Source organism: Moschus berezovskii, chromosome 1 (genome assembly GCF_049115385.1).
Source record: "Moschus berezovskii isolate FMDL1 chromosome 1, NW_MosBer_1.0, whole genome shotgun sequence".
Taxonomy (NCBI): domain Eukaryota; kingdom Metazoa; phylum Chordata; class Mammalia; order Artiodactyla; family Moschidae; genus Moschus; species Moschus berezovskii.
In genome coordinates, this window is record NC_142460.1 from 93,957,816 (window position 1) to 93,974,424 (window position 16,609).

The 16,609-nt window shown below is 36.8% G+C and overlaps 1 protein-coding gene across 1 annotated transcript in view; it reads left to right on the forward strand.

Moving 5' to 3' along the window:
• ACAP2 (ArfGAP with coiled-coil, ankyrin repeat and PH domains 2) overlaps positions 1 to 16,609 on the forward strand; it is a 169,954-nt gene that overhangs the window by 107,991 nt on the left and 45,354 nt on the right. Inside the window, exons 6-9 of the mRNA XM_055407433.2 lie at positions 2,338 to 2,521; positions 4,538 to 4,582; positions 8,600 to 8,695; positions 16,104 to 16,178. Of these exons, the coding sequence (XP_055263408.1) occupies positions 2,338 to 2,521; positions 4,538 to 4,582; positions 8,600 to 8,695; positions 16,104 to 16,178 (400 nt within the window). The remainder of the gene's footprint in view (positions 1 to 2,337; positions 2,522 to 4,537; positions 4,583 to 8,599; positions 8,696 to 16,103; positions 16,179 to 16,609) is intronic.

A 16,609-nucleotide genomic window follows, 5' to 3' on the forward strand; every position in this document is an offset into this window, starting at 1 on the left:
GTGAAATAAAATGAAACTGGAAATAAAAAAAAATCTGACCTTTCCAGGTATGGTTATTTGCCTTTTGTACATAATAATTTCAGTTTTTCTCTTTTAATTCCTGACTGGGAATATATTATATTACATATAAGGTTGATTAGGATACAGTATTCAGTTCAGTTCAGTTGCTCAGTCATGACCCCATGAACTGCAGCACGCCAGGCCTCCCTGTCCATCACCAACTGCCAGAGTACCCAAACCCATGTCCATTGAGTCAGTGATGCCATCCAACCATCTGGTCCTCTGTTGTCCCCTTCTCCTCCTGCCCTCAATCTTTCCCAGCATCAGGGTCTTTTCCAGTGAGTCAGCTCTTCATATCAGCTGGCCAAACTATTGGAGTTTCAGCTTCAACATCAGTCCTTCCAATGAGCACCCAGGACTGATCTCCTTTAGGATGGACTGGTTGGATCTCCTTGCAGTCCAAGGGACTCTCAAAAGTCTTCTCCAACACTACAGTTCAAAAGCGTCAATTCTTTGGCACTCAGTTTTCTTTATAATCCAACTTTCACATCCATACATGACTACTGGAAAAACCATAGCCTTGACTAGATGGACCTCTGTTGCCACAGTAATGTCTCTGCTTTTTAATATGCTATCTAGGTTGGTCATAACTAATTCAGGTATTATAAGCTATAAATAGTGGCAGAGCTCATAATGCACTTCTATCTTAGTAGATTGGAATTTGTTGTACTATAGGTGATCTCTTGAAGATTGGTTATAAATTGTTTCATAAAATACTAATATTCAGAATGTCCTTACAGAATATATACATGAAAATTTTTCATATCCTATAAAGAGTTTAAAGACTTTGCTAGGTATATTTTATTATTGTTGTTATTATTTTAAAGTTATTTGTTTTCAGGTTATTTTGCCTAATTCCCTGGTAGAAGGAGTAAAAGCAAGGGATGTTATGTATTTACCCTAAAGTCATTAATGAATGGAGGTTTCAGATTTTCAGACTGTTACCCTTTACTGGTACATAATTCTTTTAGAGGGCTTCCCAGGTGGCTCATGTGTGCTCAGCCATGTCTGACTTTTTGTGACCCTATGGACTGTAGCCCACCAGGCTTCTCTGTCAATGGAATTTTCCTGGCAAGAATGCTAGAGTGAGTTGCCTTTTCATTCCAGGGAATCTTCCTGACTCAGGGATCGAATCCTCATCTCTTGTGTTTCCTGCATTGACAAGCAGGTTCTTTATCAATTGAGCTACCAGGGAAGCCCTCTAAAAGAATTATGTACTAGTAAAGGGTTATAGTATCCATTTCAGTAGTCTGAGCTTCCCTGGTGGCTCAGATTGTAAAGAATCTGCCTGCAGTGTAGGAGACCTGGGTTTGATCCCTGGCTTGGGAAGGTCCCCTGGAATAGGAAATAGTAACCCACTCCAGTATTATTACCTGGAAAATCCCGTGAACATAGGAACCTGATGGGCTACAGTCCAGGGGATCGCAAAAAGTTGGACACAACTGAGCACACAGTACACACAATTCTTTTAGAAAGCATTATATGTGTGTATTTTAAAAATGTATTCCTGCCTTTTGGCCTACTGATTTTCTTGAATAAGAAATGAATGTTGTTTCTTTAAATGTGGTCTATGCTCTTGTAACATATACTATTCCCCAGTGGCTCAGGTGGTAAAAAATCTTCCTGCCAATGGAGGAGACTCTGGTTTGATCCCTGGGTTGGAAAGATCCCCTGGAGAAGGCAGCCCACTAGAGTATTCTTGCCTGGAGAATCCCATGGACAGAAGAACATGACAGGCTACAGTCCATGGGACCTCAGAGGAGTTGGACAGGACTCAGTGGCTAAAACAACAAGAAGACCACCCATAACAGGAAATCAAGGACTTGTCTTAAGAAAATCCCTTAGATTTTTAGAGCTTATCCCCAAAACACAAAGAATTATAATATCTGGGAGAGGACCCTTGGAACTTGCATTTTTTAACAAGTTTCCTGTGGTATATACTACTGTTTAGAAATCATTTGGTTAGATATTGGTGCATGTCCCAAAGTTTGTCTTTAGAAAAAACAAATTAACTTGGCCTTTTATGTTTCTGTAATGTTAATTTGATAATTTATTTTTTCATTTGAATTGTGTAGATTTAAGTCAAGAAATGCTAGCTGACTATATTAGGGAATATTATGTGCTCATAGACTAATATATGTATTAGTTGGAAGAACTATCGAGTGTCATTGCAGATAAAAAAATAGAGCAACATAAGAATAAAATTTTAAATGTTATTTTGCTAAAGTGTTTGATCCAGAAAGTTTTATAAAAATTTCACTATTTTAATTTTTTTAGAGATCTCAGAAAATTCAAAGATGCCAAGAAGCAGTTTGAAAAAGTCAGTGAAGAAAAAGAAAATGCATTAGTAAAAAATGCTCAAGTGCAAAGAAACAAACAGCATGAAGTTGAAGAAGCCACAAACATTCTGACAGCAACAAGAAAATGCTTTCGACACATAGCCCTCGATTATGTACTTCAGGTTTGTTCATTATATGTTTTCAAAAAGTGCTTACTAAACATGTTTTTGGGCTTCCCTCATAGCTCAGTTGGTAAAGAATCTGCTGGCAAGGCAGGAGACCGGGGTTTGATTCCTGGGTCAGGAAGATCCCCTGGAGAAAGAAATGGCAATCCACTCCAGTATTCTTGCCTGGATAATCTCATGGACAGTGGAGCCTGGAAGGCTGTATAGTTCATGGGGTCATAAGAGTCGGACATGACTTAGCAACTAAACCACCACTACCAAACATGTTGTTATTTTTGAGTGATTGCATTGAAGGGAATAAATAATGCTATTTCTTTTAGTTTAAAATTAAGCCATGTTCTTCTGTGAAAAATTTTCATGTGTCTGTTTATCTGTGTATGCCCTTTTCATGTGTGTATACCTTAAGTTCTGATTTCTTCCCCTGCTCACTTAACATTATCCTTTCTCCTTTACTAAATATCATTAAAAGGATTATTAATTGCTATGTTTTATTCTGTGGATATACTGTGTCAATTTAATTAATATCCAGTTATGAGATGTATAATTGCCAATTTTTGCTGGCAATACTTAAAATACAGATTTCAATAGATATAAATGATATAATATCTTTGTATACAGATCTCTTGCAACATTTCTAATTATTTCTTTAGAGTAGATTCTAGAGATTCAGAGGGCTCACCATATTGCCAAATGAAAAATATTTCTAGAAATAATGTTCTCATATTTGCATTAGGTGCTGCTTTTTAAAAGTAGAGATTGATATTTGGTAAGATGCTAGGTGATCTAAGAGAAATCCCTATAGATTGTTGACTGAACAATGGTCACAGGGTATTTCATAAAAAAAACCCCGAAGTAACCATATGGCAAATTAGTAGGCAAACTACCCAGATAACTTTGTAAAAATAGTAGAAAATGACCTTACAATTTTTTTCTATTAAGTTCCTCTTCAGTAAGTAGGAGGATTAATTTTCAAAAGTACAGTCTATTAATTAAAGACTTCTAGAAAGAAGTAGTTTGTATTTCCTATTTCCTCTTATCTATCTCACACTTATACCACTTCCTGCATATGTTTTAGCTGGGGAAATGACATAAGTAAATAAAATATAAGGTAGTTAAGAATACTAAAAGAAAAATAAATAGGGTTGATACACTAAAGAGTGCTTGAAGGCCTAATTTGGACCTTTGTGAGGAGATAGTATTTAATTTTGGACCTTATGGATAAGAGCCTCATGCCCGTTTGGGCAGAAAATCATGACATGAGGACAAAACAAATAGTATGAAGGCCTTGAGGTGGGAATAGTCTCGGGCTGTGGTTGGAGTACAGAAAAGGGGAAAGTACTGTAGGACAAAATTAGGTTGGAGAGGTGGCAGGAGCCGCTTCACAAAGGGCCTTGTAGGCTACAATAGGGAGATGTAGGTTGGGAGTTGGAAGAATTTAAGATAAACATACATGATTTTATTTACTGTTTGAAAAAGCACTCTGGTTGCTGTGTGCAGAATGAAGTGTAAGGAGTCAAGAGTGGAAACAGACTAGTTTAGACTATAGTAACAGTCGTGATTCGTGGAGTCGCAAAGAGTCAGACACGACTGAGCAACTGAACTGAACAGTCAGGAAGAGAGAACGGCAGTTGGTGGTAGTGATGAAAGTGGTGAGAATTTATATTAAGGATGTATGTTGAAAGAGCAATTAGATGAGGAGATTGGATAAAAGATGGAATTCTAAGAAATTTCAAAGTTTGTCAAGGTGATAGTTTTATCAGTACAGTACAATTTTATGATTTAAACATGGCCAGTTTTTCTTTGAGTTGAAAAATGATGAGAGTTTCATTGGTATGTTTGTCTAAACTGGTTTTGCAAAAAGCAGGTCAAAAGCTGAAAAACTCAAACTTTGTTTTTATTTACTTTTCTAGAAAAGTATTAAACCTTTAGAATAAGCAGATTTTACAACACTGCATTCTGGATTAGTTTTTTAAATAGTGCATTAGTGATTAACCAAGTTCGTTTTTCCCTCAGATTAATGTCCTTCAATCAAAAAGGAGATCAGAAATCCTGAAATCAGTAAGATATTTATTGAAATGATGTTCTATATACTTTAATATGAAGTTAAATGTATATATTTATTTAGCATCATATATGTGTATGTATATGTTTATTTATTGACTTATTTATTCCAGGTTTATAATTAATCTTCTTAATGATGTTTGTATACTTCTTACATGTCACTAAACCACTTTTTTCATTTGTTTGTTTTTTTAATGTTACAGTTATTTATGTATGTCTCATCCATTAATGGAGAAGGCAATTGCAAGCCACTCCAGTACTCTTGCCTAGAGAGTCCCATGGATGGAGGAGCCTGGTAGGCTGCAGTCCGTGGGGTCGCTAAGGGTCGGACACGACTGAGCGCCTTCACTTTCACTTTTCACTTTCACACATTGGAGAAGGAAATGGCAACCCACTCCAGTGTTCTTGCCTGGAGAATCCCAGGGATGGGGAAGCCTGGTGGGCTTCCGTCTATGGGGTCACACAGAGTCAGACACGACTGAAGTGACTTAGCAGCAGCAACATCCATTAATATATTGTAAGTTCCTTAAAGCAGACATTTACATATTTGAGATTGAGGGTATACATAAATAGCATCATTTTATAGAATTTTCCCCTTAGGGTTGTTGATGATGTATCAGCTTTTTGGAATGCAGGTAGAAAACAAGCGAGTTGAAATGTGAAGGTGTGAAAACAGTGATTTTCTTATTTGCCTTTTTTTTTGTCTTAAAGCTAACAAGGAGGTTGGCAGAGGATGGTAGTGGTGTGGACACTATAGTCTCTTGTATTTTGAGACCTTTAGAAATAATTTCTCCTCTGATTTTGCTCACTGAAGTTTTTTTTCCTTCAAAAGGTTTACTGAAATTGTTCTTGATCCTTGTCCCCACCTAGCTTTTTCCTAAATTCTGTTAATATTTATGTTATTTCTTATCAGATAAGTACACTATACTTCCTGTTTACGTCCACTTCCTTTTCCAGATTGAGAACAGTCTGTATTATTTGTAGAAAATTAGAAAATAAAATGTATGAAGAAAGAATAGAAATACTACAAATGCTGCTACCAAGAGAGAACCACTGTTGTGGCTGATGTAATTTTTCTTTTTTATGTGTGTGTGTGTGCCTATTTGTGTGTGTGCATGAACATTTATATATACCTTTTTAAAATCCTGTTTAATTTTTGTAAAGCAAAACAAAATAGGAATCATTCCTACATATTCTTCTGTAATTTTTGTTTGTGCTGCTGCTGCTGCTGCTAAGTCACTTCAGTCGTGTCCGACTCTGTGTGACCCCATAGACGGGAGCCCACCAGGCTCCCCCGTCCCTGGGATTCTCCAGGCAAGAACACTGGAGTGGGTTGCCATTTCCTTCTCCAATGCGTGAAAGTGAAAAGTGAAAGTGAAGTCGCTCAGTCGTGTCCGACCCTTAGCGACCCCATGGACTGCAGCCCATCAGGCTCCTCCATCCATGGGGTGTTTGTACTAATCATCCAAAATCATCATGTGTTATTAAATATTTTTTTGTTTAATGATGACCTTTGTGGCTAGATAGAATTCTTCCTTGTGAATATAGTAGAGATGAGCAAACATTTTTTTGAAGGGCTTGATAGTAAACATACTAGATTTGGGGGTCCATATGATCTGTGTTGCAGTTGCTCAGCTGTGCTATTGTAATGAAAAAGCAATCAGACAGTATGTAAATGAATGGCATGACTGTTTCAGTATCAACATGGAAGTTAGAATTTTACATACTTTCTATGTCATTAACATATCATGTCTTTTTTTCATTTTCGTTAACCATTTAAAAATGCAAAAACTATTGTTAGCCCATTGGCCATCCAAAAACAGGTAGTGGGGCTGGATATATTCTGTGGGTTACAGTTTTGACCTTGTTCAGTTCTGTTCAGTCGCTCAGTCATGTCTTTTTGCAACCCCATGGACAGGCCTCCCTGTCCATGAGTTTACCCAAACTCATGTCCATTGAGTCAGTGATGCCATCCGATCATCTCATCCTCTGTTGTCCCCTTCTTCTCCTACCTTCAATCTTTCCCAGCATCAGGGTCTTTTGCAGTGAGTCAGTTCTTTGCATCAGGTGGTCAGTGTTGGGGTTTCAGCTTCAACATCAGTCCTTCCAATGAACACTCAGGACTGATTTCCTTTAGGATGGACTGGTTGGATCTCCTTGCAGTCCAAGGGACTCTCAAGAGTCTTCTCCAACACCACAGTTCAAAAGCATCAGTTCTTCAGTGCTCAGCTTTCTTTAGTCCAACTCTCACATCCATACACGACTACTGGAAAAACCATAGCTTTGACATGACAGACCTTTGTTGGCAAAGTAATGTCTCTGCTTTTTAATATTCTGACTTGAATATACCATAAATTAACTTTACCCATTAATGGACTTTTACGAGTTGACTCACTGGAAAAGACTCTGATGCTGGGAAAGGTTGGGGGCGGGAGGAGAAGGGGAAGACCGAGAATGAGATGGCTGGATGGCATCACCGACTCTGTGGGCATGAGTTTGAGTGTACTCCGGGGGTTGGTGATGGACAGGGAGGCCTGGCGTGCTGTGATTCATGGGGTCGCGGAGAGTCGGACACGACTGAGTGACTGAACTGAACTGAACTGAAGTAATTTCCCTGTTTTTGAAATGAAATGTAGCAGTATATAGTGATCATCCTAATGAATACTATGATTATTTCCTTCAGACAGATTAAGGTAAGAGATTACTTAGAGGATTGAAGCATTTGTTGAGACTTTTTAAAAAGTATTGTCAAGTTATAAGGGTTACACAAATTTTTCACTAATAGTGTGTGAGAGTGAACATTTTTGCATCTTTTACTGACACTGGGTGTTGATTTTTCCCACTCGACCCATAATTTAATAGATAGAAAATTTCATATCATTGTTTAATTTTGGATTTCTTTGATGTAAATGAGTATGATTGTCCCCCTTCCCCTCCCCCCCTTTTTTCATGGTCATTTATGTTTTCTGTTTATGTCCTTTGTCTCTTTTCCTGTTGGGATCTTCATGTTTTTCACATTAATTTGTAACATCTCTTACCTATTAAGACTATTATTAACCCTTTGTCATATGCTTTTTCCTAGTTTATTATTTATCTTTTAATATACTTATTATGTTTTTTGATGTGCAGGCATATTTTACATTTTTATGAACTTGTAACTATCCTTCTTTATATATAATTATAAATATAAATTAAGCATAATTTTTAAAAATCATATTCACGAAGTTGTACAACCGACATTATCTAATTCCAGAATTGTCTTTTAGTGAGCTTTGTCCTTTTGTCATTGTTTTTTATTTTATTGGTTTTTCTCTTTCAAAATAATTTCTTTTGAAGGATTCTTGAGTATTAAGGACCTTGTGACCTATTTTAGATTTCAGAGAATTAAACAGATGTCTCTTTTTGCTAAAAATAACATGGCTATTCAGAGGGTTCTTTCAGTCCTGTGATTGAGTTATTTAATTCCTTCTAATGTGAAAACTTAACTAATAAAAGAGTGTTTTTTTTTTCCTCTCATGAATGGTTAAAATATAGGAAAACAGAAAAAATCTTAACCCATTAATGACAGTTTTGGATTTTTGGAATGAATATAACAAAATCTCCATATTGGCAAAGCCTGTTGCCCCATTTTATTTTGGTATTTTGAGAAAAAAATGAGCATTCCCTTATTACATGTTATGTTCAGTGATCTACAGGTTGTAAAGTGTTTGTGATTGTTTTGAGAGCTTCTTATATCACCTTCTAATCTTTTGATGTTTTATTTGTAATTTAAGATTTTGCCAGTGAGTTTGGTTGAAAGATAATGTACCTGGAAAGATAGTGACGCTATTGAAAACTTGATTTTTTGAATTATTGCAGCCTTTTAAGAAAAATGATTCAGCTTAATTTTAAATGGTTTGATATTTTGTGCTCTGGTGAAATGATTTTTTAACAATACATAGGATAAGAATTTAAGTTTGAGAATATTAATTTAAGAATTGATTAAAAAATGGTGATCATTTTTTCCTCCTTTAGATGTTATCTTTTATGTATGCCCATTTGGCTTTCTTCCATCAAGGATATGATCTGTTTAGTGAACTTGGGCCCTATATGAAGGATCTTGGTGCACAGGTAATGTACTGTACATCTTGTTTCTGTGTTATATGCCAATATCTGTATTTTTTTTAAAGTGTATATATTTGACATTTTCATTTCAGGTATACAATAATTTAATATGTTAGTATGTATATACTGCACAATGATCATCACAGTATAAATCTAGTTAACGTCTACCTTACATAGTTATACATTTTTTTTTCTAATGAGAACTTTTAAGATCTACTCTCTTAGCAACTTTCAAGTATATAATGCAGTGTTATAACTATAGATACCATGTTGTCTTTGACATCCCCAGGAGTTGCTTATTTTATAGCTGGAAGTTTTGTACCTTTTGACCCCCATCTCCCATTTTTCCCACCCCAAAACCCACCTCTAGCAACAAAAATATGAGTTCTATTTTCTTTTTCATTCTACTTATCAGTTCATTGTGATCACACAGTAGTTGTCTGTCTGACTTATTTAACTTAGTGTAATGCCCTCAGGATCCATCCATGTTGCCAAAGGCAGCCTCCCCCCATTTTTATGGGTGAATAATACTGCATTGTATATTTATACCACATTTTTGAATTCGTCTATTGATGGATACTTAGGTTACTTTCCTATCTTGGCTAAGTAATGCTTCAGTGAATGTGGGTATGCAGATACCTTTTTGAGTTAGTGTCTTCATTTCCTTCAGATAAATGCCCATGAGTGGAATTGCTGGATCATATTGTAGTTCTATTTTTATTTTTTTGAGGAACCTCCATACTGTTCTTAATAGTGGCTGCACCGATTTCATTCTCATCATCAGTGTACAAGGGTTCCCTTTTCTCCACATCCTTGACAATCTTGTCTTTGATGACCGCCATTCTAACAGATGTGAGGGGATATCTCATTGTGGTTTTAATTTAGAAGTCCTTCATGATTAGTGCCTTTTGGCCCCTTGTTTGCCATCTGTGTGTTTTCCATGGGAAAATGTCTATTTAGGTCCTCTCCTCATTTTTAATTGGATTTTTTTTTTTTTTTTTTGCTGTTGCATTGTCTTGAGTTCTTTATATATTTTAGATATTAACCTCTTATGAAATATATGATTTGTAAATATTTTCTGCTATTTGGTAGGTTGCATTTTCATTTTGATGATGGTTTCATTTGCTGTGCAGAAACTTTTCAGTTTGATGTAGTTTGAGTTGTTTGTTTTGTTGTCTTTGTTCTAGTACTTGTATTTTTAAAGAGATTAAGCAAATTGGGAAATTTGACATTTAGTTTTTTTAGTGTAGAAGTTTGGTGTTTTTATAGCAGATTTATGTGAGTCCAATGTGTAACCAAAAATGAGATTAAAGTTAAAGAATATGTTGTAAATAGTTTATAAGGGTACTGAGAAGAAGAATTTTAAAACAAAGTGTTTGTTTTACAGTATACATAGCTGGATTTACTTTTTTGTTTCTTACATTTGGATTATTGAGTTACTGTCCTAATTGGTATTTTATTTTAGGTATAACTCTTTTTTTATTTTCAAAGATATTTGCGTTTTGCTATTTTGAATAATAAAATTTTATTTTTAAAGTATTTATTTATTTCTTTGGCTGCCCTGGGTTTTAGTTGTGGCAGGCATATGGGATCTAGTTCCCTAACCAGGGATCAGACCTGGCCCCCTTCATCAGGAGCATGGAGTCCCAGCCACTGGAGCACCAGGGAAGTCCCTGAATAATAATAAAGTTTAGAATTTTAAGATTAAAGAGCTCTAGGTAACTTTTTCATTTTACACACATAGACATGCATGAATAATATATGATAATATTATATAGAAATTTTGTTATGTCCGAATTATTTTTGATTATCTGATCAGAACTTTAGGCTTCCCTGATGGCTCGGTGGTAAAAAGTCCACCTGCCAATGCAGTGTCAGACACAGGTTCGATCCCTGGGTTCAGAAGGTCCACTGGAGAAGGAAATGACAACCCACTCCTGTATTCTTGCCTGGGAAATCCCGTAGACAGAGGAGCCTAATGGGCTCCAGTCCATGGAGTTGCAAAAGAGTCGGACACGACTGAGAAACTAAACAACAATAGCAACAATCAGAATTTCATGTTAAATCTGTTCCCAGACATTCTTTTTTGTTGACTGGTGAGTTTTCTGGATTTCTATCAATTTTTAATTGGTTTTCTTTCTCAAAATTGTTCATATTACTTTTTGAGGAAAGGGATTAAGGATGAAAAATAGAGTTTAGAGAAATGGGGAAAAAGTAAGAGCAGAATGATAATTGCATTCATTGACCAAAAATAAATATGGTACATGCATGTTTTTGTGTTTGTGTGTGTTGGGCTGTTGTGGGGGAAAGGTGGTATGTAAGGTATATGTCATGAATTATAGAATTGCTCTTCCCTGCCTCTACAGAGCTTAATCTACTGGAAGAAAATAACAAGTTACCACACTATTAATCTCTGAGCTAAGTGCCCTATCTGGGTATATAAATTGAGATTAGATTTTGTTTGCATGTGATAGAAAACTGCAAACAGCGGGAGCTTTAAACAGGATAGAATTTTATTGCTTTTATGTAAAATCAAAGGTCTAGTATAGTGGTCACTTAATCTGTAGGGACCCAGGCTTATTATATCTTTGGATTCTGCCTAATGGTTCAGAGTGGTTTATCAGGCTTTAGCCATCATATCCAAATTGTAGCCATTAGGGTGGAGGGGACAAGAAAGATTTGTTCCCTTTCAGCATAGTTCCCAGAGATTGTATATGCCACTTCTGCATATGTTCCATTGTCCCGCTAGCTTCAAGGAAAGCTGGGAAATAGTGTTAATGCAAGTAACCATGCTAGCCTACTAGAATTTGGGGATTTTGTTGTTAAGAAAGGAAGAGAGAATGGATATGGGAGATAGATAGCTGTTTCTACCACATATGTTACTGCAACATATAAGTAGTATATCCAGCCCAGATTGGGAAGAAGACAGGACCTTCTTAGGCCCTTGGTGTTGTGTGTTAGTTGCTCAATTGTGTCCGACTCTGCGACCCATGGACTGTAGCCCGCCAGGCCCCAGGCTCCTCAACTACTACTTGAAAGTCCATGAATTCTCCAGGCAGGAATACTGGAGTGGGTTGCCCTTCCCTTCTTGAGGGGATCTTTCCGACCCAGGGATCGAACCCGGGTCTCTTGCATTGTGGGCAGATTCTTTACTATCTGAGCCACCAGGGAAGTCCTACTGACATCTTAGCAAACATTAGATTTTACCCTCATCTTACATTAAGTATAATATCAAAAAATGCATTGGACTGTAGTTGACTAGTGTCAGTAATTGTATATTTTGACATTTATTAATTTCAGTTTTTCAGTTTTAACCCTCCCAGTTCTCAAGTAATTTTGCACGTCCCTGAGAAGCATCTAAACTCTAGTGCCTATAGTTTTTGGCCTGGTTGGAGGTGCCAGTTTATGGTATCTGGAACCAGGGTCATGGCAGTAGGGGTAGAGAAAAACAGATAGACTTGAGGAATATGTAGTCAATTCGAGAGTGGAGGGACATGAGAAGTTTAAATGTATTGAGTTTGGGAATAGGACATCTAAGTGGGTATATCTAGAATTCAAGAGAGAGATACATTAAGAGAGTCAATAGTATATAATTGCTAATTGCAGTCACAAGAGTGTGTGAATTGAACCAAGGAGAGTTAATAGATATTTCAAAAACATGAACCTATTTAAAAAAAGATAAGTGACCAAGCACCATGCCTAATACTTTTAATTTTGAAAATTAAGGTCAAGGTCCACAAGTGTGGAATAAAAGAGAATTTGACTTGGGACAGATCCCTCACAATGACCTACTTTTAAGAAATGGCTAGGTAAGAGGGCTCCATGAGAACATTGATGGGAGAGAGGTGGAAAACCAGGAGACCATGGTAGCAAAAGACAAGGAAAGAGGGTCTCAAAAAGATGTGGGTGGTTGTCAGTTCAATGACTGGAAAGAAGGTTGAGTAAACCTAGGACTGAGAATTGCCTCTTAGATTTAGCAACAAGAAGGTAATTTGTTACTTCTGTCAGAGTTGAGGGTCTAAGAGGTAAACCTAAATTACCATGGATAGATGAATATGATATGGGCAAGTGGAGAACAGGGAGAATTTTTTAAGAAGTTGTATTGTGAAGGAAAGAGAGAGAGAAGTTGGTAACTAGAGAGGAGTGTGTGGGTTTTAGGAAGATTTTATTTAAGGTATTATTCTATTTATTAAATTTGCACAAATTTAAAACAAGTGGGAATGGGAGAATTTGAAAAGCAGAAGAAGTATTGAAACCTGAAGTGGTAGGAATGGAGGAGATTCAGAACATAAGTAGAGGATTGGGGGCCCCTGGTTAGTTATAGGAGCCTATTAACCTCATATGTGCAATACTAATAGAAACACTGGACACATGCTGCCTTGCTCCAATTCTCTTCCTGATCCAGTATCCATCCCCTAGAAGACAGGACTGCCAGCCTTTGCATCTCTCCAATTCATTCGTCCGCCAGCACTTCACTGTGTTGAAAGATTATCTTTTTCTTTATACCTTTGCCCCAACAGAGGGAGAGGAATTTTCTCTCTTTTCTGCTGCAGTAGCAGTGGAGTGGGATACAGTTGAGAAATTTACTACCAATTTGACAATTTACTACCATCACTGGCATTGTAGTACTGTTGTGGAAGGTGCGTGCATGCAAGTTTTTAAATATCAGTTTGAATCTTGGAAGTACCTTCTACAGTTCAGCCTGAATGTATGAAAAACATTTATATGTCATTCGATTAAAGGCTGTAAAACCAGGATATAATGGTTATTTCACTCATTCACTATAAGAAACCATTGAGGACAAACATTTTCCTAGTGCAGCATTACCCATTAAATCAGTGTGACATGTCACTATGGTGTGTATGCCTTAGATCCAAAAGTGGAGTGGTATCAGTTCAGTTCAGTCGCTCAGTCGTGTCCGACTCTCCGCGACCCCATGAACCACAGCACGCCAGGCCTCCCTGTCCATCACCAACTCCCGGAGTTCACTCAGACTCATGTCCACAGAGTTGGTGATGCCATCCAGCCATCTCATTCTCTGTCGTCCCCTTCTCCTCCTGCCCCCAACCTTTCCTAGCATCAGAGTCTTTTCCAGTGAGTCAATTCGTCGCATGAGGTGGCCAAAGTAGTGGAGTTTCAGCTTTAGCATCAGTCCTTCCAATGAACACCCAGGATCGATCTCCTTTAGAATGGACTGGTTGAATCTCCTTGTAGTCCAAGGGATTCTCAAGAGTCTTCTCCAGCACCACAGTTCAAAAGCATCAATTCTTTGGCGATCAGCTTTCTTCACAGTCCAACTCTCACATCCATACGTGACCACGGGAAAAACCATAGCCTTGACTAGACGGACCTTTGTTGGCAAAGTAATGTCTCTGCTTTTTAATATGCTATCTAGGCTGGTCATAACTTTCCTTCCAAGGAGTAAGCGTCTTTTAATTTCATGGCTGCAGTCAGCATCTGCAGTGATTTTGGAGCCCAAAAAAATAAAGTCTGACACTGTTTCCACTGTTTCCCCATCTATTTCCCATGAAGTGATGGGACCAGATGCCATGATCTTTGTTTTCTGAATGTTGAGCTTCAAGCCAACCTCTTCACTCTCCTCTTTCACTTTCATCAAGAGGCTTTTGAGTTCCTCTTCACTTTCTGCCATAAGGGTGGTGTCATCTGCATATCTGAGGTTATTGATATTTCTCCCGGCAATCTTGATTCCAGCTTGTGCTTCTTCCAGCCCAGCGTTCCTCATGATGTACTCTGCATATAAGTTAAATAAGCAGGGTGACAATATACAACCTTGACGTACTCCTTTTCCTATTTGGAACCAGTCTGTTGTTCCATGTCCAGTTCTAACTGTTGCTTCCTGACCTGCATACAGGTTTCTCAAGAGGCAGGTCAGGTGGTCTGGTATTCCCATCTCTTTTAGAATTTTCCAGTGGAGTGGTATAGTTGCCATCTAAATAAAGTATTTTGTAGTAGTGATAGTTCTGTTTCCATATATTTTCTTTTGATTATTATTATTCAGTGATATTAAGATTCTGTGGCCAGAGGGAAAAAACACCATTTGTGATAGAGAGTCAATAAACATCACATAGTCTTTTAAGAAAGGCCTTTTTCAGTTTTGTTTTTAAAGGATATCAGTGAAAGCATTTGGATATTTAATACTTCATCTTTCTCCATAGTTTGTTGATATCAACATATATGTTTATCACATATTAGTCAGTTCCAGGTGATGGGTGTTCAAAGATGAAATGATGTACATCACAGTTTAGAATAGTAGACACACCTAATGGAGTATTTTATTTATTTTCTTTTGAAATTTTTATTTTGTATTGGGATGTAGCTGATTAACAATGTTGTAATAGTTTCAGGTGAATAGTGAAGGGACTCAGCCATACATATACACGTATCCATTCTTCCTCAAACCTCCCTCCCATACAGACTGCCACATAACATTGAGCAGAGTTCCATGTGCTATATATTAGGTCCTTGTTGGTTAACCATTTTAGATATATTTTAAATGTATTTAAATGTTTTAAATATAGCAGTGTGTACATGTCCATCCAAAACCCCCTAACTATACCTTCCCCTGAAAATAAGTTCATTTTCTAACTTTATGAGACTCTTGGAGTATTTTAAACCTAATTGTTTGTTACTCCAGCAAAGAGGAATTCAAGAAACTAGTACTTTTGTCATAATACTGGAAATCAGGTATTTCTCTTCTGATGGAAGGAACAAGAATGAAATGGGATTTTATGATTTCAGAAGTTTTAAAATTTTTTTTAAAGAAAAATTAATGATTTTATACCTTGACCTAAGGAATGACTTCTTTCCTGTTTTATTCTACTCTCCTCTATTCTATTTTCTTTCTCTTTTCTCTGTTATTTTTTCTACATTTTAGATTTTGTTATAATACTAGGAAGCCAGTTTGAAAGCATCATGCATCTTGAGTGATTGAAAGTGTCTGTTATGCTGAACTTGTGAGTGCTGGCACACACTAAATTAGCTGCTAGATTTTGCTATTTGGGGAAAAAAAAATCAGTATATCTTCTTTCTGTCTTTGATAGTAACTTCTAGAATTGCTGAGCGTATCAGCTGGCCACTTAATCTAGAGTCATTCTCCTTAATTCAAGGAGTGAACTCATTATCATTGTTGTACCCTAGACAAGGCCACCTGTCACAATTGCTTGACATGTGATTGTTCTCAGAAACATTTTTCCCTAGAGGAGTTTTAGACATTCTCAAAGAGGATATGAAACCAGAAAAAAAAGAACTTTCATTTTATGGTTGTAGCCAAAATGCCTTTTTAGGTAAACCTAAGTTAACTGACTTATTTGGAATATGATTTTTGAAAAGTAATTGTATCTTTCTTTTTCAACTTTTAAGTCTCTCTTTATTTACTCTTTATTTTCTTTTGCAGTTGGATCGACTGGTTGTAGATGCAGCAAAGGAGAAAAGAGAAATGGAGCAAAAACATTCCACCATTCAACAAAAGGTACTTGAGGGGAGAAGTTAGAGGAGATTAACTCCCTTTTTACACAATGTTTTGATTATTGGTTTCAGCAAGGTATCACATTGAAATAAACCCTTTGAATTGCCTTAATAATTAAATTGTGTAGATGATTTCCTCCTTTTTTTGTAAAATGTAGAATATTTTTCCAGTGTTGATATATGTATTTTATTATTCTTTTATATCAAAATATTTGAGAGCCATGCTCTTGAACAAGTTTATAAAAATGTCAGTCTCTTAGGGCCTTAACTGATTTAAAAGTGGCCCTTATGTGCTAAGTCACTTCAGTTGTGTACAACTCTGTACAACCCTATGGACTGTAGCTTGCCAGGCTCCTCTGTCCATGGAATTCTCCATGCTAGAATACTGGGGTGGGTTGCCATTTCCTTCTCCAGGGCATCTTCCTGACCCAGGGA